This window comes from Lontra canadensis, unplaced genomic scaffold, assembly GCF_010015895.1.
Source record: "Lontra canadensis isolate GAN:19392208 unplaced genomic scaffold, GSC_riverotter_1.0 scaffold4, whole genome shotgun sequence".
Lineage (NCBI taxonomy): Eukaryota > Metazoa > Chordata > Mammalia > Carnivora > Mustelidae > Lontra > Lontra canadensis.
In genome coordinates this window covers 31,812,891-31,834,330 of record NW_022630998.1, presented here as the reverse complement: position 1 = coordinate 31,834,330, position 21,440 = coordinate 31,812,891, and the positions used below count along the sequence as shown (strand labels likewise).

General features: G+C 43.4%; 1 protein-coding gene and 1 long non-coding RNA gene across 2 annotated transcripts in view; both read left to right on the top strand.

Moving 5' to 3' along the window:
• The window catches only part of CKMT2 (creatine kinase, mitochondrial 2), a 30,754-nt gene extending 13,292 nt beyond the window's left edge, over nucleotides 1-17,462 (top strand). Inside the window, exons 2-10 of the mRNA XM_032847468.1 lie at nucleotides 3,577-3,748; nucleotides 5,079-5,277; nucleotides 6,508-6,603; nucleotides 7,101-7,322; nucleotides 8,939-9,024; nucleotides 9,942-10,065; nucleotides 10,684-10,818; nucleotides 11,987-12,112; nucleotides 17,209-17,462. Coding sequence (XP_032703359.1) covers nucleotides 3,597-3,748; nucleotides 5,079-5,277; nucleotides 6,508-6,603; nucleotides 7,101-7,322; nucleotides 8,939-9,024; nucleotides 9,942-10,065; nucleotides 10,684-10,818; nucleotides 11,987-12,112; nucleotides 17,209-17,328 — 1,260 coding nt within the window. The 5' untranslated portion in view covers nucleotides 3,577-3,596 and the 3' untranslated portion in view covers nucleotides 17,329-17,462. The remainder of the gene's footprint in view (nucleotides 1-3,576; nucleotides 3,749-5,078; nucleotides 5,278-6,507; nucleotides 6,604-7,100; nucleotides 7,323-8,938; nucleotides 9,025-9,941; nucleotides 10,066-10,683; nucleotides 10,819-11,986; nucleotides 12,113-17,208) is intronic.
• LOC116861038 overlaps nucleotides 1,734-21,440 on the top strand; it is a 25,266-nt gene continuing 5,559 nt past the window's right edge. The window contains exons 1-2 of the long non-coding RNA XR_004381398.1: nucleotides 1,734-1,966; nucleotides 3,183-3,184. This is a non-coding gene — a long non-coding RNA (uncharacterized LOC116861038). The remainder of the gene's footprint in view (nucleotides 1,967-3,182; nucleotides 3,185-21,440) is intronic.

Genomic DNA, 21,440 nt, shown 5'->3' with positions numbered 1-21,440 from the left:
AATGATGATACAGCAGTGAGCAAAAGAAACCAAGTTCCTTGCTTTGGGGGCTTATTTATCTGGGGGAGATGGTCAGTACGCAAAGCAGATAAAATGAGAGGTGGGGATGAGTGCCAAGAAGGAAACTAACAGAGTATAATTCAGAGAAACTGGGAATGATGCCTAACGTCAAGCAAGCTGTCAGGCAAAAAGAACCGCAAAAGCCAAGCTTTAAAGAAGAGGCCACCCCCCTCCTAAGGGTGTCTGGACGCTGAGGCCTTTGTCCCTGTAGAAGCACCATAGCTGTTCCGGCACCTTGTTTCCTCTCTCCAACCATCTCCTCACGTAACAGTTCAGTAGGTTATGCTAATGCCTGTGGCAGGGAGAGAATCAAAAAAATAAAAAAGCTTTGCTAGGAAGCCTCAGAGTGCTTTAGGCTTCAAACTTTGGTCCTGGTGGCTTCACCAGAGATAGACTGACTTACAGAACCACCACATTTGGAAACTAGGCAAGCCGAAGCATGGCCACTTTGGCGCACATGGGTTATCTCTTACATACCTTTCTCCGGCTTCACCTATGCCACAGGTTACCTACCATCTCACCATCGAAGCAAGTAACAAATCCAGCCTCTTGGAGGCAGAGGCTCCAGCTGCAGATAGTGTTTATGGAACATATGGGGGCTCCTGGGTCACAGAGTCTGTAAGACAAAGCAATGTTGTGCTTGTGCAGCTTTTCACAGACTAACTTTTTTAACACACAGCAGAGATATCATTTAGTCACAAGGAAAAAAATTTTTTTAAAATATTTTATTTATTTATTTGACAGAGATCACAAGTAGGCAGAGAGGCAGGCAGAGAGAGAGAGGGAGAAGCAGGCTCCCCCCTGAGCAGACAGCCTGATGCGGGGCTCAATCCCAGGACCTTAGGATCATGACCTGAGCTGAAGGCAGAGGCTTAACCCACTGAGCCACCCAGGGAACCCAGAAAAATGGTTTTATTGCAAGCCTGGCTCTGGGTCTTTGGGGAGCAACTGCTCCCAGGGTCCCTAGCCTGATGAGATCCTTAGTTCACTGTCACTCTGAAGCTGATTGGTTGGGATCTCAACAGTGAAATTCAGTGTTTCTGTGTGTCCCGGAAAGAGAACAACATAGAGTCAAGGAAGCCGGAATTCTTCACATCACCAAAACGTTGAGACTGTGTCAATCCTCTACAAGAAATCCAAGCAAAAGCACTAGAGCTCCAGGGCTGCTTAGCCTGCGGCAGGCAAAGCCTCCATAGGATTATTGGCAGGAATCCTACGTCATGGCTCAGACAAGAGGACAATGTTAGAACTCTTGGATGTATATTATTACTTCCAGAAACAAAATATAGATAGGACATGTCAAACTGACTGTTTTGAGTCAAACACCCACCTGCACATCCCTCTCCTGTGGAAGACCTGTGAAGAGCACCAGTTTTCAGTGGGGCGCAAATGACACCATGCCCTCCTCTTCCTCCTGACTCTGCTCAAGATTGGCAGTGTCAAAAACACATGTCAGTGTCCAAGCAAGTTAAGGAAAGAAAAATAAAGATCAAGCCATATGAGTCAAGCTCAGACACAAATAGACTTAGTCTGAGCTGTCCGAGCTTATTTTTTTTGGTCCTTATGTTTCCGGAAAAGAATTTAGATAAAGCTTCCTTTACTTTGATGAGTTCTATGATAAACCTCAGATGACATGCTCAGGGAGGAGATGGAGGGTGTGGACGCAGCTAAAACAGAGCCGAAAGGTATACCTCAGTGCTGCCCGCCACCTGCAAGAGCCGGCAAGTAGTGGGACAGTTCTCTGAGGAGCCCTCACCTACTCTTGGAAGGAGACCAGTAACAGCCCTAAGTCGTGTGATGAGATTAATGTTGGGCCAGTCCAAGTCCCTAGGACAACTTTAAAAAATGGCCCATTTATCTTGTCTGAGGCTTACTAATTTCTGTTGCCTTTAAGACTTCGGGAATTGTCTTTAGACATTAGCACAGAAGAAAGGCTCTCTGATTTCCTGGGTTAGCGTAGAAACAAAAAGTCCTAAATTTTTTCAAGGACTCTGGTGCTTTTGGTTGAGATATTCAAGTTTCTCCCTAATATTGCTCAAACAGATGTTAAATAGAGAGTTCTAGGTGGAGGTTCTGGAAGCATAAAGTTCATAGACTGATCCCAGTTCCCCAAATACAATCCAGGAAGAAAGTGGACCTCAAAAGGCTGCTCTTAGAATTATGTGGTGGGTATTAAGGACGGCACGTATTACATGGAGCACTGGGTGTTATATATAAACAATGAATCTTGGAACACTGCATCAAAAACTAATGATGTATTGTGACTAACATAACACAATAATAAGAATTATGTGTAAGGCTATGCCAACCTCACCTTATTAAAAGTCTGTCTTCCACTGGATGGCCCAGGTTTTCAGCCACAGCCATACACATCAGGGGGCTCTTTGCTGGTGCTAAGCTTGGAGGATCTTGAGACAGAGTCCTTGGAACCTTCTAAATATTAGGGAAAAAATTCCATACTCCCTGTATTCGGGCATCACAGAGAGTACTTAGAGTGACCTGTTCTACTGTTCCACACTCAACAACCCACATTAAATAGCTCCCTGCTGGGTGATGCTGTAACTGGTCCTTCCCAGCTCTGGGCAATAGCAGACGTAGCAGGCAATCTATCTGGGCAGGGGCTTATCCTGATTTTCATTCTTTGTTGATATTGTATACATCTAAACAAATACTTACATATGTTTTCTACATTTTATGTGTATCTCAGGCTGTCCTTCTAATGTCTGTTTCTTCCTAAGTATATATTTTAGTGGTTCTTTTGTTAATGATCTTCTCTTTATTTTCATTTTTAAAAGATAGTTTGACTCTGTGACCCCCAATCCCTCCTGATCTTTGAGAGCTTGTTGCCTGATCTTCATCTGTAGGAAACCAGAGCCTTAACTGAGTATACTTTCCTTAGGATTTGATTCTGCCTCTGCTGGGAGCCAGGGAATGGGGGGTCTGGTGACCTTGGACCACTTGAGCCCCTCTTAAGGGTCCTAGCTTACTAGGGGAGTCACAGATAGAGCTCTCCACCCCACTGTTGGTATCCTGACCTTAGTGCTCACATGGACATCTGTCCTCAACATAACCCAAACCTCCTCGCTTGTTACCCTGAGCTCTGCCACCAGCTCATTTGCCAGGAGTGGAGTGGGAGGGTGGGACTCAGACTTCCTCTACTTCTTCCAAGCCCAGGAACCTGACCTATTCAGGCTGTCCTCACTGTGCAGTGGTGGGGTCCAAAGGAGCACCTGGTCTGTCACACAGCCAGCAACAGAAATCCTCTGTTTATTTTCCCCATATTCTTAACTGGAGAAAATGGCCATGGATTTCATGCAGTTGGACATTCACAGTGTCTACACCTCCCCACATCTCCCCAAGCAGTGTCAAGGGGTATGGGTGAGAAAGGAAGAAAGAGAAAAACCAAACTAAAAGAGAGGCAGTGCTTCCTGCAGTCCTTTCTCTTGTCCAGCCATCGCTGGGCTGCGGCTTGGGTCCACCCCGGGAGCTTGTCTGATCCATTTTCTCTGCTTTCAGACACTCATCCAAGAGGAAGGATGGCCAGTGCCTTCTCGAAGTTGCTCACTGGCCGCAATGCTTCTCTGTTACTTGCTACCATGGGCACCAGTGCCCTGACCACTGGGTATCTGCTGAACCGGCAGAACGTGCGTGCCGAGGCTCGGGAGCAACATCGGCTGTTCCCGCCCAGGTAAGAACTCAACATGTCAGCCAGAAATCTGCTTTCCCCTGCCCGAAACTGTCAGCAAGGGTCCTTCTTGTTGCTTTGGAGAAGGACCAGATCAAACTGACAATCACTGTCGACACACAGGGAGCACAGTGGCCTGTGGGGAATCCAGGGCAGTGCTGTGTCATCATTCCTGCCCAGAGCCGGGGAGCCAGTTGAATATCGGTTGAGCACTCTGATGTGTGTTAACTGCTGTACATGGGAGTATCTGTTTTATTCATCTTAGCATCCCTTTGTGATAAAACGGAGACTTAGAACAATGAAGCAGTGCCCAAGTTCACACGCCCAGTGCAGCCAAGTGCAAACCCCAGGACCCCGATTCCAGACCCACACTTCACTCACTGCTGTCCCACCTTCTGGAGAATGGTGGTGTAGTACTGATATTAAGTACCAGCTTTAAAGTCCACTGCAGATGGAAAGTGGGAAAGTGGCATGAAGATGGCCAGGATTTCCCAGTCCTTGGCTCCTCGCCACGGATGAGACGGCATGCACTGCAGAGTTGGCACGCGGTGCTGACCCCACGAGGTCCCACAGAGGCAGGTGTAGAGACAGATGAGGAGGACTTGCCGTTCTTCTCAGAGATAGTCGCTGGCTCTTGGGGGGATCCAGATCTCTGAGGGAATTATCAACACCTACCACGTACCTCAGGAACTCCTGAAGGGAGATGACCTGTGTCTGAGCTTGTGGTGGTCCAGAATCCCCTTTGTTTGGTCAGTACACAGCCTGGGATCAGAGAGCGCCTCGCTTTATTGCCTTCTGTGTACCGTTCCGACAGATACTTACAGAATGCCTGTTTCAGTAGCCAGCCACTGCTCTCGACAGAGCAGAATCTGCTCTCATGGAGCGTCACCGTAGAGGACAGATAAATAATGGAATTTCTAGGTACCTCCAAATGCAGGTTTCCAGCCTCTCCACCACAGACCTAAGGCACCACAATGTGCTTGTTACATTTTACCAGAACTTCTGGGTTAAAAAAAAAAAAAAAAAGCCACATGGGATGTCCATTGATTTTGTCATTTTCACTGTGTCTCCTCTTTCCAATAAGCCATGGTGTGTGGGCTCCTGCAGCCAGCAGTATGGGATCCTTAGGCCGGGCCACGCCCCTTTCTCGGGCTGTTCTGGGGACTGTTTGTCTTTTTTTAATCTGGCTGACTTAAGTCAGGACTCCTAGCCACGTGTCCCCAGGCCCTCTGGCTAAAGACAGCCTGGTGGCAGGACGGCCAGAAGCCAAGTCCTTTCGCAGGCCGCCTCCCTCAGGCGGTGCTCACTGAGCGCCCCTCTCCTCTGCCCGCAGCGCAGACTACCCTGATCTGCGAAAGCACAACAACTGCATGGCCGAGTGCCTCACCCCGGCCATCTATGCCAAGCTCCGCAACAAGGCGACGCCCAACGGCTACACCCTAGACCAGTGTATCCAGACTGGAGTGGACAACCCTGGCCACCCCTTCATCAAGACTGTGGGCATGGTGGCTGGTGATGAGGAGTCGTACGAGGTAAAACTTGGCTGCTGATTCCAGAGTGGGGGTGGGAGGATACTCTGGGTGCAGAGTCCTGCTCTTCTCTGCGGGGCCAGCATTCATAAAGGGAAGCCAGCTTCAGCAGAACATCTGGAATGCTTTCTGGAACAAGGAGGACTACCGCTTCCCAGGGACAAGGCTTCCTTTGCTGCTGCTCTGGTATCCCACTCATGGAGGGATGAGTTCCATGACAGGGCTCTCTGAGACTGTCAAGGGGATGAATTGGTACAGGAAAAAAAAAAAATCTTGTAATTTATTGGTGATATGTATTCACCAATAAGACCTTAGGAGATGGTGTGTTTGTGGCTAGACTTCATTGAGGAAGAAGGATGGTCTGTGTCTTTAGCTTGGGAATTACTGATTATTGTAGCCTAGATGACTGAGTTCACCAAGTCTCTCAGAGGAATCCCATGATCTCCGTGTCCTCATCCTTGGGACAGAAGCATAGAATGGTCTGCTGCTAGGGCAGCCCTCGTCACAGAGCAACCTCGACACCATGACAAGTTGCAGGGAGCTGAGGGAAGTTCTCTGGGAGAACAGCCATAAAGAGGAGGATGGGTCCTCCTGCATGAACAGGACTGGTGGTTCATTCACATACAGCAGTGTGCTACCCTGGCTCCCTGGACCCAGTGTGCCCCCACCCCCTGCCCACCCACTTCCCACAGCCCCTAAAGGTGGCAGGTCCTCTGTTGTGACTACTCTTAACATCATTTTACCTAAAGGATATCCCCGAAGCTTTTTTTTTAAATAGATTTTGCACACGATAGTTTGGGCTAGGGAAGGACCTCACAGGGTGAGAGGTGCTGGCCTTGCCTTGACTGCTGCTGTGCACTTTTCTTGCAGTGTAGCTGGTTTTCCGTGAATTTATTATTTTCAAACCCTAGAACCTGATTATGTCTTTTGACCACAAAACAGCTTCTTTTATCTCATAAAGGCAAGAACTGCTGCGGGGGGGCGGGGGGAGACACACGATTTTCTGGCTCAGTCTCAATGGCAGTAAGCTTGGCAGAATCACTAGGGAGGTGGCCTGTTATTATTATTCATTGACCATCAGTCTACTACCCCCGTTTCCTGCGTGGTAATACTGAGAATGACAGAGCAGGGCGTCAGCTTTGGGCCTCAAGGTAAGAAGGGGCAAATGAAAGGAACCACCTTTTAACAGATGAATCAATTAAAGTGGAAACAGGTGCATCTTCCCTTCTACAGGTGTTTGCTGACCTTTTTGATCCTGTCATCAAACTAAGGCACAATGGCTATGACCCCAGGGTGATGAAGCACCCCACGGATCTGGACGCATCCAAGGTAGGCTGCAGGCCCCTCTGCTTTCCCATGCAGCCGGCACTCCAGAGCCTGAAGTGAGGAACACCTTAGAGGAGGGCGACTCCCCCGGGGTCAGATGCCCTCTGCAAGCTCTGTGATGGCCCTGGCACAGCACACTCCCTGGAGGGGCAAGGAGAAGGTCAGAAAGGTCCTGAAGTCTTTGTTTTCTTTAATAAGGGACAGTAGGGTGGTGTTGGCCAGGGAGAACTCTTTCCTAAAGCAGTTACTTTTTTTTCATGCCACACCTAGTGGGGTAAAGGATTCCGGATGGCGCTGCATAAAGTAGCTGTGCCCCTTAGCTACAGTGCCCCTGCCCCCGTAATTCCAACATGTGTCCAGCATGTTTTGCACAGGGTCTGAGGGCCCCCTGCACGGGGTGCTGCATGTCAGTGCGGGGAGGGGGGAGCCCCGTGGTGGTGGTGGCAGGACTGTAGTCCGCAGCTGGCCGTGGTAACCCCATGCTCTCTCTGCTTCGGCAGATCACCCATGGGCAGTTTGATGAGCGCTACGTGCTGTCCTCTCGGGTGCGCACAGGCCGCAGCATCCGTGGGCTGAGCCTGCCGCCTGCCTGCAGCCGGGCTGAGCGAAGGGAGGTGGAGAACGTGGCCATCACGGCCCTGGAGGGCCTCAAAGGGGACCTGGCAGGCCGCTACTACAGGCTGTCCGAGATGACTGAGCAGGACCAGCAACGGCTCATAGATGTGAGTGGCCCTTGACCCATCTGGCCTGGCCTGGGATAGGGCTGTGCCCAGAGCCCCAATGGGCACCGTGAGAGCTCATGGGGAGCTTGCTGGGACTTCAGCCTGTGCAGTATAAGGAAGGAAAATAGGAAAATGAGGCCTTAACACTTTAGGTCAAGCCACAGAAATGGTCTGTGGTTAAAATCAGAGGAAACTCCACTGTGGAGCCTGGGGGGTTGCAGATCCATGGCTGGAGTTTAAATGGAAGATCCCTTTGCTTATTGAGGATGGTCTCCATTGCCACACCCAAATAAATTCCTAGAAGCTAGGAAAATCTGGAAAGGAAATTATCGAGGTGGAAGGCCTGCCCTGACTCCCACTGGAGCCAACTCTGGGATTTCTGCTGCCTCCATGAGTCCTCAACAGCTTCCCTCTGACACTAGGGCAGACAAAACTCAAGTCCTTTTACTTATTTTCCCTGTAGTCCAGCTAAAAAGGGATAGCAGTTTCAAAAGTAACTTTTAGTATAACTTCAAAAGAAAAAAAAACAAACACAAAACAGAAACAGTATCTGTCATTTCAAAGATGCAATGCCACAAAATATGCCCCATTACCAAATTGAATGAGCTAGCTTTGTGGTCTCTCTGGGCCTCAGTCTCTTGGTCTCTGCAGCTGTCAGGCCCTTGACCTGCTCTGTTAGAGCATAAGCCCTCCTCGGCCTCCAGCAGCCACTTGTGGTTTCCAGCGAAAGGCCACAAAGTCTGTTCTGGCTAATGTCTCCCAACCCTTCCACTTAGATTGTAAAGGACTGCCCTCTCCATATCTTATTTACTTCTTACCTCAGCGTAATCAAATTTTAATATATGGCATGCATATTTATGTTCTTACTGTATACACACAGAAGAACAGTCTCGACACTGGTTTTGATACGAAGAGTACTTTCCTATAGTTTAAGGCACAACTTGGGAGTCGTATGGGTCAAGGTTTGAATCGAGGCTGTCACTTCCTAGCTATGTGCTACTGGGGAGGTTGTTTTCTCACTCTGAATCTGTTTTCCTCACTCATAAAATGATTGTATTTGCCTCCTAGTGTTGTGAGGATTCAAGAAAAAAAAAAAAAAAACACATAGCATAGAGCATGGTGAGCATTGAATTAATGGTAGATATTTTTATTTATAATCCATTTACATCTCCAATACTTTTTAGTGAAAGGAAGGATAGTAATAAGAGATCCACTAATGTCGGCCGTGTAGAGAATGGTGGCTGTGTATACCAGCCTTTCCAAGAGCGTGTCCCTCACTCACTGCCTGCTCCAACACTGCATAGCGTTGGTGCTGGTGGGTAAATATAATCCATAGTGATTGTTTCCATCTGGGCTAAGCCAGTGGATTTCAGCCTTAGCTGTAAGCTAGAATCATCTGAAGAGCTTTTAAAAAATCCTACTGTCCAGGCCACACCCCATAACAATTGGGACAATCTCTGGGGGGCAGGAACTGGGCATTCATATTTTTTAAAAAGCCCCCAGGTTGTTCCAGTGGGCAGCCAAGGCTGAGAACCACTGTCTGACAGACCTGGCACATGTAGTTGTGTCTGATCTCATCATTTTTTCCTTTCTGCTTTGTCCCTTTTGGCCTGCAGGACCACTTTCTATTTGATAAGCCAGTATCCCCCTTACTAACATGTGCTGGGATGGCCCGTGACTGGCCAGATGCCAGGGGAATCTGGTATGGACACAGCATTTTCACATTTGCAGTGTGTGCAGACGATCTCCTTCAGATCACCTGCTTCTCCTAACCTGCAGTTGCTGTGAGCCGCAGCTGACAGCATGCCCGGCTTGAGTTCAATGGAGGAGAGAGAGACTGCAGAAATTGTGTGTGTCATTCCACAGTATGGTGATGTTTCTAAGATGTGTAAGAATGTTCGCTGGTTTGCATGAATTATGCATGAGAAAGACTATTTTTAAGAAAAATTAGCTTCATATTATTTGACCTCACAGAGAATCTGTTTCATGACTTTAAAACAAAAGAGCAGAAAATGAAAAATATCGAGGACTTAAGCAAAACCCTGCAAGGAAGAATGGATATCGAGTATACATGTATTTTATCTGGGCCAAAGTCCTCAGTCCACTTTGATTCCCGTGTACTTTGGTAGGTTATTCTGACACTCTCCGAAGGAGCTGCGATAAGTGGGTTCGTGAGCAGATGCTCCGTGTGTGCGGATAGGCAGGATCTAGGCAGCAAACACATGTGAGATCTGCATCCCAAACCTCTTGGGCTGCAGGTAAAAGACTTTCTTGAAGCACCACAAGATTTTGGTTGAGCCTTTTAGAATACTCTTGTTAGTGTCAAAGCCAAATGTTATCCACAGTTGAATTACTGTCCTCCTAGTCCAAGGACTGGGGAAGCTGATAGTCTTGTTGGGAAAAAAAACAGGGCATCTTTAAGGGTTGGAGTTGGTCGTCTTCTTTGTTCTGTCACAGTAACATTATCTTGTAGCACTTGTTCAGGCACAGTAAAAAACTTAGGGCTTTGTAGGAATGAGGAAGGTGAAATGAAGCAATCAAGCCACAGGAGTAAAGGGAATTTTCATGTGTTGAAACAAATGGATTTGACACGCAACACCGTATTTCTCCTTTCATTAGGCATAATTATGACAAGACCTTTCTCATCTGGATTAATGAGGAAGACCACACCAGGGTAATCTCTATGGAAAAAGGAGGCAATATGAAAAGAGTATTTGAGCGATTCTGTCGTGGACTAAAAGAGGTAAGATGTTACCAGAGATTTCTGAATATTCATTAAAATGAAATCACTTCTTCATTCTTAACAGAGGACACTATGGTGATTACCAAGATGAGGCTAACTTTTTTTTTAGGATCATGGCACTCTCTGAGGATGGGACTACCACGGCAGGGCTTCAAAAATAGGAGACTTTTTTTTTTTTTTTTTTTAAACTAGTAAATTCCTATGCCCTTCTCCCCAGTCCAGAATGGTTCAGGGAAGTCTGTGGATCATTACTTATGTTCCAGTTTCCTTAACAGTGCTCTTGGTGATTCTAAGCATAGAGACAGTACAGGATGTAACTATGTTCCTAAGTAACCTGACCGCAGCCTTATCTGCTGAGAATTCCTATATTCTCCTATTATTCTCACATGAAAAATAGCAGCAACGGACATTCATATTTAGGATGTGCTAGGTACTGCATTCAGTGCTGTACATGTTTCATCTAATTTAATTGACTCATTTTAATATTTGGATAGAAGTATCCCTTTCCATTAAGGGATTTTCACTCATGGCAAACATATAATACACATGTCTCTCCCTGGTGTTGTGAATGTACCAAGTAAATGGATACTTGAGAACTCCATTTGTTCACTGCTGTAGGTGGAACGCTTAATCCAAGCGCGAGGCTGGGAGTTCATGTGGAATGAGCGACTAGGATATATTCTGACCTGCCCTTCGAACCTTGGCACAGGATTACGGGCTGGTGTCCACGTTAGGATCCCAAAGCTCAGCAAGGTAATGTTACGTAGTCAACAGTCCTTTTGGGTTCCACCAGGATAAGCTCATATGTGACTTCTTTGTGGCGGGAGAAATCGTCACCATTCTGGAACCCTTCCTTACTTTTTGCACTTACAATAAGAAATAAGAAGGGGTTAAGTTTGCTTCTAAAGACACTTTTATTAGTGAGGATAAAAGATTAAGGGCTGTAAGAAAGAGGTGTGGCTTCAAGAGTAACCAGTTTAAATTCTCCTCACTACAAGTCAGGATGGACAGGTGGGCTGCTCTGCCCTGTTCCTGGGAGTTCCTTCCGTCTCTGTCTCTCCTAGCAGAGGGGATTCTCCCACTTGGGCCTGCATCAAAATTGCCCGGAGGCTTATCAAAACAGATTGCCCGCCTGAAAAGACTGCATTTGTAACAAATTTCCAGGTGACTTGATGCTACTGGTCAGGGAACGGCACCGGGAAGAACATGGTCTTAGGGCACCGTCCTCTTACCATGGTCATCGCCAGGCCCCACGTTGCAGCTTGTGGGAAGGGGAGAGAGGATACAGGTGCCACCATGTAAAGATTGAAAGCCTAGGCCTGGAAGTGCACGCATTACTTAAGTTCGTTCTGTTTGCAAGAATGTAGCCAGTGGTCACCTTCTCTGCTCCATCTGTAGAGGAGGAGGAAAAAGCATTCTGGTAGGCAGCCAGCACTTTTTGCGATGGCACAGGCCAATCAAATGCTTGAAAACCATTTTAGAAAATATGCTTCCTACCAAAAACAGAATGAAGACTTATTCCAATGTTAAAATGATTTGATGTCATTTGACTTCATGATTTTAATTCTATCAGTGAAACTATTATACAGATGAATAATCAACTCACCAAAGCTGGCATCCAAATGGCAAAAATCATATAGAAGTTAAAAACAGCTCTGCTACCTTCGAGCTGTGTGACCCTCATCAGTTATAGTCCTCTGAGCCTCAGTTTCCTCATCTGTGAAATGAGAATGAAAGAAGTACCTACTTCACGAGGTTGTTGTAAGGTTTAAAAGTTCTAGCATAGTGCCGTGGTACACAGTAAGTATATGCTCAATATTAACGGTAACTATCTCTCATTATACCTCTTACTAAGTCCATGTGCCAAAGATGGTGAACCAGTTTTGCTTCTTATGACACTAAGCACTGTCTCTTGTCCCAGGATCCACGCTTCTCTAAGATCCTGGAAAACCTGAGACTCCAGAAGCGTGGCACAGGTGGTGTGGACACGGCAGCGGTGGCGGACGTGTATGATATTTCCAACATAGATCGAATTGGTCGATCAGAGGTAACAGCTCTCACTTTCCAAACATGAGCTGACCATACTAGCCTAAGAGAAAAAGGGAATAGAGAGGTAGCCCATACAGCCTCACCTTATTCACAAAGTCAAGACCTCCTCTTCTCCCCGAGTCCTGCGTCCAGTTAGTGTTTCATTCTGCAGTACTAATCCTCCCTGGGAAATAACTGCATAAAAGCAAGCACAAGGTAAGCTGAGAATATACAGGCAAGTAAAGGAGTTCATGGTGGGACTATTGTCAGCAACTGGCCCCTGAGAGGTATTCCAGCCATCTTTCAAAGATGGGAGCTCTCTTACGCCAAAGGACAGCAGCATTTTATCACTGTGATGTCAGAGAACGTGTGTGCTCTCTGAGGGTGGCAAAATAGTGGAAATTTCTCTTGATTCTGAATTTCCTTTGGGGAAGGCCACATTCTTCATTTTTAGCATTTTTAGACACTTGGTAGTTTATAAAATTGTATTTTTTTTTCAAGCTAAATATAGCATATATGTATGTACTAGGTATATAACAGACTGTGCTCATGAAATAATCTTTAGGGTTCTGTGAACACATAGGAGGAACGGCATTCATAAGCTCGAGGTAGGCCTGGAGTGAGGCAGGAGGCAGAGCACAAAGAGCCCCCCCCCCCTTAAGAAACACACAGCTGCATCCTAAGCAAGCACTGACCCCATACATCACACTTGTTTATCTGCGCATGCTCCCACGGAATGTACTATGCCCATTATTAATTTAAAAGCCTCTTCCTCTTACACCGTACAAATCCTAGTAACTCACTGGCTGGTTATTAAATCTCTGCATTATTGATGCTCTTTCTTCTTCCTTGTTAGCTTTCAAATATCTCACTGCCTATGGGTGTATCCAATAGGCACCATTACACTGAGAAAAGGGAAAAAGGAACACTCAAGTCAGCTTGTGGGCTTCCACCTCTGGTAAAGTACTTGAGGAAGAAGTAGCTCTAAATACAATTTCTGAAGTTTACTGAGTAATATGTGGTGGAGTGAGTAAAGAAGATCTGGAGCCTAAGCCTGTCTGCTTCTATTGTTAACCAAATTTTTATTACTGGAAAGCAAGGCAGTCATCACTTAAATTTTTTTTCTAAAGCCTAAGTTAATAGGTGACATTATAAAAGCTAGAAAAATGCTGTAGTATTAAAAAATAACACTACTTATTTAACTTAATCCTAAGAAAAGCATTGTAAGCATTATTCTGTATTGCCTTCCATGTTTTAAATGATTGTTATGTAAAAGTTATATTTTACATAGTTTTATTCACAGGAACAGATTTATTCATGAGTTCACAGCTCTTTGTTTTTCAGGAAAACAGTGATTCTCTTTAATGTATTAGGTCAGTCATAAGCTCTGCTCTGGCTGAGGCTGATTTGACAACTCCCTGTGCTATGCTGTCCTCACCACAAATGTAGATGCCATTGGTCACCATATAGTGCTATCACGGTAACATTGACTATATTCCCTTTCATCCTTGTCACGTCTTCATTCCGTACTGGAAGCCTGTACCTCCCGCTGCCCTTCACCCAGTGTTGCATCTGGCATCCACTAGTTTGTTCTCTGTATCTATGGTCCGGTTTCTGTTTGTTTTTTTAGACTACACATATAAGTGAAATCATACGGTATTTGTCTTTCACTTATAATACCCTCTAGGTCTATCTATGTTGTCACAAATGGCAACATCTCAATCCTTTTTATGGCTGAGTGATATTCCACCATAGATATGTGGGTCTGCGTATATACATATGTCACATCTTTATCTGTTCATCTATTGATGGACACTTCATCTTGGCTATTATAAATAATGCTGCAAAAAACGTAGGGGTGGATATAACTTTTCAAATAGTGTTTTTTGTTTTCTTTCAGTAAATACCCGTAATGAAATTACTGGATTATATGGTAATTCTTTTTAATTTTATGAGGAAACTCCCTACTATTTCCCACAGTGGTGCACTAGTTTACATTGCCTTCAGCAGCACATGAGGGCTCCTTTTCCTCAGAATCCTCACCAACATCTGTTATATCTTGTCCTTGTGATACTGGCCATTCTGACAGGTGCATGGTGCTATCTTGTGGGTTTGGTTGGTATTTCCCTGCTCATAGTGATACGGAGCAGCTTCTCATGTCTGGTGGCCATCTGTATCCCTTGTTAAGAAAATGTCTTTTCAAGAGCTTTGCCTATGTTATAATCAGATGCTATGTTGTTTCATTATTTTGGCATAGTCCTGATGGTATGTTACTATTCTTGTTTTACTTGCCAGAGGAGCGCTATCCATAAGTATATGGCTAAGGCCAGTGTCCAAGGGTTTACTTGTTTCTGAGTTTTTTGGTTCCATGCCTCACATGTAGCTCTTTAATCCATCTTGACTTATAACAAAGGGGTCCAGGCTCATTCTTTTCATATAGCTATCCAGTTTCCCCAGCACCATTTACTGAAAAGACCATCTTTCCTCTATTGTATACTCTTGCCTCCTTTGCTGTAGATTGACCAGAGGATCAAGGGTTCATTTCCGAGCTCTCTCTCCTGTTCCGTGAATCTCTGTGCTGGTACCATACTGTTTTGATCACTATAGCCTTGCAGTACATCTTGAAACCTGGGATTGTGATAGCCCCGGCTTTGTTCTTCTCTCGAAAGGTTGCCTTGGATGATTGAGGTCCTTTTCAGTTTCATGGAAATTTGGAGATTATTTTAGTTTGGTGGAAAATGCTGGTGCTCTTTTGTAGGGATTGCCCTGAATCTGTAGCTTGCTTTGGGCAGTATGGACATTCCAGTGATACTTACTCTTCCAGTCCATGGGTATGGTACATTTTTCCATTTGCTTATGTCCTCTTCAAATTTCTTTCATCAGTGACTTCTAGTTCTCAGAGGATAGGTCTTTCACCTCCTTGGTTAAATTTATTTGTAGGTGATGTTTTCTTTTTGATGCACTTGTGAGTGGAACTGTTTTCTTAGTATCTGTCTCTCTGCTTCCACATTACTATATAAAAATGCCCCAGATTTCTGTATATTACTGTATCCTGAAACTTTACTGAGTTTTACTTCTTCCTTACCAATTTGGAGGCTTTTTTTTTTTTTCTTGTCTGATTGCTGTGACTAGGACATCCAGTACTATGCTGAATAAAAGTGTTTAGTTCAGTTCTTTTTCTGAGGTTTTATCTTACTCTTTTGTTTGGAGCATCTTCCTGTCTCTTGATTTTGGTGACTTTCTTTATTTCTATGAATTGGGCAGAAGAGCTACTTCTCCTAACATTGAAAGAATGGTCTTAGGTATGGTGTGTATGCACATGTGTAGACTGTGTACCTGGTGACGGGATGGTTGCAGCTGTGGCTGGCATGGGTGGGGGTGGGGGGCTCCCAGAGCACTCGGTGCTGGGACTGCCCTGGGACTCTTCAAGCAGAAGGCATGCTCTCCATTTTTACAATTATTCAAATACCTCTTCAAAAAAACAAAAAACCTATAATCATATTTTTTCAGTGTATTCTATCATGAGCTTATTTTTACAATATTAAGTATTCTTTAAAAACCTAATTTTTAATGACAGCATAGTAAAGATACTCATTATCTATTTAATATCTGATTTGTTGATATTTGACTATATCTGTACATAATTCTGAAACCATCTCTATACTTTAATCACAACTCTGATTAGTTAGGATATATTTTTAGGAAGAGAATTCATGAGTTAAAGATAGGGGGACCTTACTTAGGACCAAGTTACTTACCAGAAGAATTATATTAAGATAGAGTCCCTTTGGGGTTCCTGGGTGGCTCAGTGGGTTAAAGCCTCTACCTTCAGCTCAGGTTATGATCCCGGGGTCCTGGGATCGAGCCCCACATCGGGCTCTCTGCTCGGCAGGGACCCTACTTCTCTCTCTGCCTGCCTCTCTGCCTACTTGTGATCTCTCCCTCTGTCAAATAAAAATATATATAAAAAAAAGTAAAAAGATAGAGTCCCTTTGACAGTGAATGAGAGAACCATCTCACTACACCATTATGAACAGCAGGACAGGTCAAAGTGGATAAGTAAGAACTATGTGTTTCTTTGATTAGTGATGACTAGCTTTCTGACCCAATCCTCTCTCGGGGCCTCAGTTTCTTTAAGCATGAAAAGTGGGGAGGAGAACTGGACTCAATCCTGCCTAAGGTATGTTCAGCTATAACAAGTAACAACCCCTTCCATCCTTGCTATTCATTATTGAGTTATTATTAAGCATTTTAATGCAGTTGGAAATTAAGTCATTGCTTACTATCTTAGTTTGCATCTCTTTAGGAGCAGTGCAACTATAGAAAAAGGATCCCAAGGAAAAAAATCCTAGGTAGATGTGCTTTGATTTACAAATACTGGTTTTTATTAAAGTTTTTTTTTAAAGCAGGAATTTTTAAAGGTTTATCCTAATATAATTCAGAGTTTCCTTTAAGTAGCAAACTTGCCTGGTACAGTGAAAACATGATTTAATTGCACCCAAACATTTGGTTTTAAACAATTTCTTGGAAAGCTAGCCACTGTTTAAATATAGTTCAGATACTATCTAAGCTATCATGCTCAGATAGCTTAGTGGTAGATCTTAAAGAGCGATCCAGGTAAAAGAACAAAACAAAGGTGTCATGGTAATTTTACTTTTTTTTTTTTTTTTAAGATTTATTAGAGTGTGCAAGCAGTGGTAGGGGCAAAGGGAAAGACATAAGCAGACTCCCTATGGAGCAGGGAGCCTGACACAGAACTAGATTCCATGACCTGAGCCAAAAGGAGACACTCAACTGACTGAGCCACCTAGACACCTCTGTAATTTTACTTTTGGATAAACTTATAGCAGAAACTGACCAGGGGTGGGGGGCAGGAATGTCTGAGATGCACACTAATGGCTTTCATATATTTAAAAAATTCTCAAAACCGTAAACCTAAAAAAATAAAACAAAACAAAAAAAACCTCCACAACACTTGAGAGAAATACTAACAAAGAAGAAATTGTTATAAAGTCCACCTAACAGGACAATTTCTTACTTCTCCCACTATTATTGATTAATGCCTTGCATGTGTCCTCTATGCCCATTAATCATTCTTCTTTTTCACTATCAAAGGTTGAGCTTGTTCAGATAGTCATTGATGGAGTCAATTACCTCGTGGATTGTGAAAAGAAGCTGGAGAGAGGCCAAGATATTAAGATCCCACCACCTCTGCCTCAGTTTGTCAGGAAATGAACTTTTTGTTTTCCAAACTATAAATAATCTGTCTGCTGGTATGACAGACATAAGGAAATTTTTACTCTGAGAGTTTTTGTAAAAAAATGTAAAATTGTATGTCCTATCTTAAAAATAAAACTCTCCTTAATATCCTTAGTTTTCGTGATTTTTAAAAATCCTACTCAGAAGGGCAAATACATCAAATTAGAAGTAGCAGCAGGCAAAAATCTGGTAAGGCAATGATAAAACATATTTCTAAGACCACTTACACACAAACCTAAAAACCCTCCAATCATCTAGATGCTATAATATCAACACCGTAACAAAACTTTATGGACAACACTGGTGTATTAGTCCCTCATTTTCCAATCAGGTTTCTGGCAACTAGAACAGGAGGAGATTGATTTCTCTTGAGGGTCTGGAAATAAATACAACTATACAAATGGCAATCAGGGATAGATACAGAAAGGGAGTCAGCCGCTATCACATTTGTCAGAAACTCAAATACAAGCATACGAAAGCACTCTGGTGACAAATAGGAGTTTCAGGTATAACTGATTGGGGTTGTAGGTGTGGATAAACTGAAGGCAGAAGAACTCAAAATGAGGTAACCGATGGAAATGTTTTGAGAAGAGTATTTGGCTTTCTTTGGTTGGTCATGAGTTGGAAGAAGGGTTAAAAAAAATTAGTGAAGATGGCAGTCACTGATGAAATCAAATTTCTCAGCTGCTAAGTTTGATTGTGGGTTGGCTTCCTAAACTGGGTGTTGCAAAGATTATGAGTTAAATATGGTCAAGATTATTAGTTAGATATGGTCTGAAATTGTATGTTTGTAAATTTACTCTCAAGAAAACACCACAATTGGAGGTCTAATACTGAATATGTGTTTAGTATAATTCAGAAGCTGAATTTTTCCCTCAGCATGCATGTCCTTCTATCAAATCTTGTTATGCTTTTACAGCCATCGTGTGATGTATGGAACATGAAAGGGCATGACCGAAGAGTTAGGGAGAATGCTGTGGCAAGTTATGAAACTGTACAACATAAAGAATTGTTAGCTTCGGGACGCCTGGGTGGCTCAGTTGGTTAAGCAGCTGCCTTCAGCTCAGGTCATGATCCCAGCGTCCTGGGATCGAGTCCCACATCAGGCTCCTTGCTCTGCAGGGAGCCTGCTTCTCCCTCTGCCTCTGCCTGCCATTCTGTCTGCCTGTGCTCGCTCTCTCTCCCTCTCTCTCTCTCATAAATAAATAAAATCTTAAAAAATTATTAGCTTCAATAACAGGAATGAGATCAAGTTTGGCATTCTGTAGGTGAGCACTCTGGGTGCTAGGGTAAAACTGAAATACTGCTTTAATTTATATATTTGCCTTCTTTGATCCTGCTACAGTAAGAAAAAAATGAAATAAAAGAGAATGTACTCAGGCTAGTGCTGACAGACACCACATTAGTTTCTGAATGGCACACTGATGTGTGGTACAAATTCAGACAAGGAAATTGCAGTCAGTATAATGGAGGATATCATGTTAAATGGATGGGGTGGACAACTGTTTGCCAATCAAGGCCTGTAGAGAGATGAGAGATCAGAACCTCATCCAGTAACTGGCATTCTAGGGACAAATGGATAGAGGGTAGATAACATTGGTGTTGTGGCCAAGCATGTCGACTCTACAGGCACATTTCCTGGAACAAGTCCCAACTGTCCCACCATATTCCATTAAATTATTTATTCGGCCTCTATGTCCCTCACTTCCTTTTGTATATAAGGATCACAGTGATAATGACTATATCATAGGGCTGTTGGAAGCAAAACATTGATAACTGGAAAGTGCATTTACAAATGCTCATCACATTTTATGTACTATGTAAGGGGTTTGTGAAAGAAGTCATAAAAAGATAGGAACCACCACAGTCATGTTACGACAACTGATCTCTGAATATACCTTAAAACTATGCTTTAGGTCAGACCTGGACAGTCCCTCTTCCGAAAGGTCTTAGGAGATAAGAGGTAAATGAAGGCAAATGCCTACAGCATTTGCCAACATTTTTTTTTTTTTTCAAAAAAATGCTGAAAAGCAAGCAAGTGGCATAAAAATACATGGATACTGAGTCTCGCGGGAACTCACAGAACTTGCAGGAAGGAGACTAGGAGTCCTCAGTAACTTCCAGGAGCCATTCAGCTCTGCAGACGCATCTCTCAGCCTAAGTCCATGGACTTCCAACTCTAGACACAGTTTCTTTAGACCTTCTCCCACCCTAACATCAAATTTTTGTCTCAGACACTTGAGAATCACTACAACAGGCCCCTCCCCCAGAAGATCAACAAGAAATCCAGCCAGGACCAAGTTCACCTACCAAGGAGTGCAGGTTCAATACCAAGGAGAGCAGCGAAATTCCAGAGGAGGAGAAAGCAAAGCACAGAACTCATGGCTTTCTCCCCATGATTCTATAGTCTTGCAGTTAATTTTTTTTTTTCAACTTTTTCTTCTTCTGCTAAATTTTTTTTTAACTTTTACCCTTTTCTTTTTTTAACATTTTTTAAATAGTTTAATATATATATATTTTCTTTTTTATATTTTTCTTTGTTTTCTTTTTTTAATTTTTTTTTTCTGAACCGCTTTTTATCCCCTTTCTCCCCCCAACAATTTGGGGTCTCTTCTGATTTGGTTAAAGCGTATTTTCCTGGGGTCTTTGCCACCCTTTTAGTATTTTACTTACTCCTTCATATACTCTTATCTGGACAAAATGACAAGGCAGAAAAATTCACAACAAAAAAAAGAACAAGAAGAAGTACCGAAGGCTAGGGACCTAATCAATAAAGACATTGGTAATATGTCAGATCTAGAGTTCAGAATGACAATTCTCAAGGTTCCAGCCAGGCTCAAAAAAGGGATGGAAGATATTAGAGAAACCTCTTGGGAGATATAAAAGCCCTTTCTGGAGAAATAAAAGAACTAAAATCTAACCAAGTTGAAATAAAAAAAGCTATTAATGAGGTCCAATAAAAAATGGAGGGTCTCACTGCTAGGATAAATGAGGCAGAAGAAAGAATTAGTGATATAGAAGACCAAATGACAGAGAATAAAGAAGCTGAGCAAAAGAGGGACAAACAGTTACTGGACCATGAGGGGAGAATTCGAGAGATAAGTGACACCATAAGACAAAACAACATTCGAATACTTGGAATTCCAGAAGAAGAAGAAAGAGAGAGGGGAGCAGAAGGTATATTGGAGAGAATTTCCTAATATGGCAAAGGGAACAAGCATCAAAATCCAGGAGGTGCAGAGAACCCCCCCTCAAAATCAACAAGAATAGGTCCACACCCTGTCACCTAATAGTAAAATTTACAAGTCTTAGTGACAAAGAGAAAATCCTGAAAGCAGTTCAGGATAAGAAGTCTGTAACATACAATGGTAAAAATATTAGATTGGCAGCAGACTTATCTACAGAGACCTGGCAGGCCAGAAAGAGCTGGCATGATATATTCAGAGTACTAAACGAGAAAAACATGCAGCCAAGAATACTATATCCAGCTAGGCTATCATTGAAAATAGAAGGAGAGATAAAAAGCTTCCAGGACAAACAAAAACTGAAAGAATTTGCAAACACCAAACCAGCTCTACAGGAAATATTGAAAGGGGTCCTCTAAGCAAAGAGAGAGCCTAAAAGTAGTAGATCAGAAAGGAACAGAGACAATATGCAGTAACAGTCACCTTACAGGCAATACAATGGCACTAAATTCATATCTCTCAATAGTTACCCTGAATGTTAATGGGCTAAATGCCCCAATCAAAACACACAGGCTATCAGAATGGATAAAAAAACAAAACCCATCTATATGTTGCCTACAGGAAACTCATTTTAGACCCGAAAACACCTACAGATTTAAAGTGAGGGGGTGGAAAACAATTTACCATGCTAATGGACATCAGAAGAAAGCAGGGGTGGCAATCCTTATATCAGGTCAAATAGATTTTAAGCCAAAGACTATAATAAGAGATGAGGAAGGACACTATATCATACTCAAAGGATCTGTCCAACAAGAAGATCTAACAATTTTAAATATCTATGCCCCTAACGTGGGAGCAGCCAACTATATAAACCAATTAATAACAAAATCAAAGAAACACATC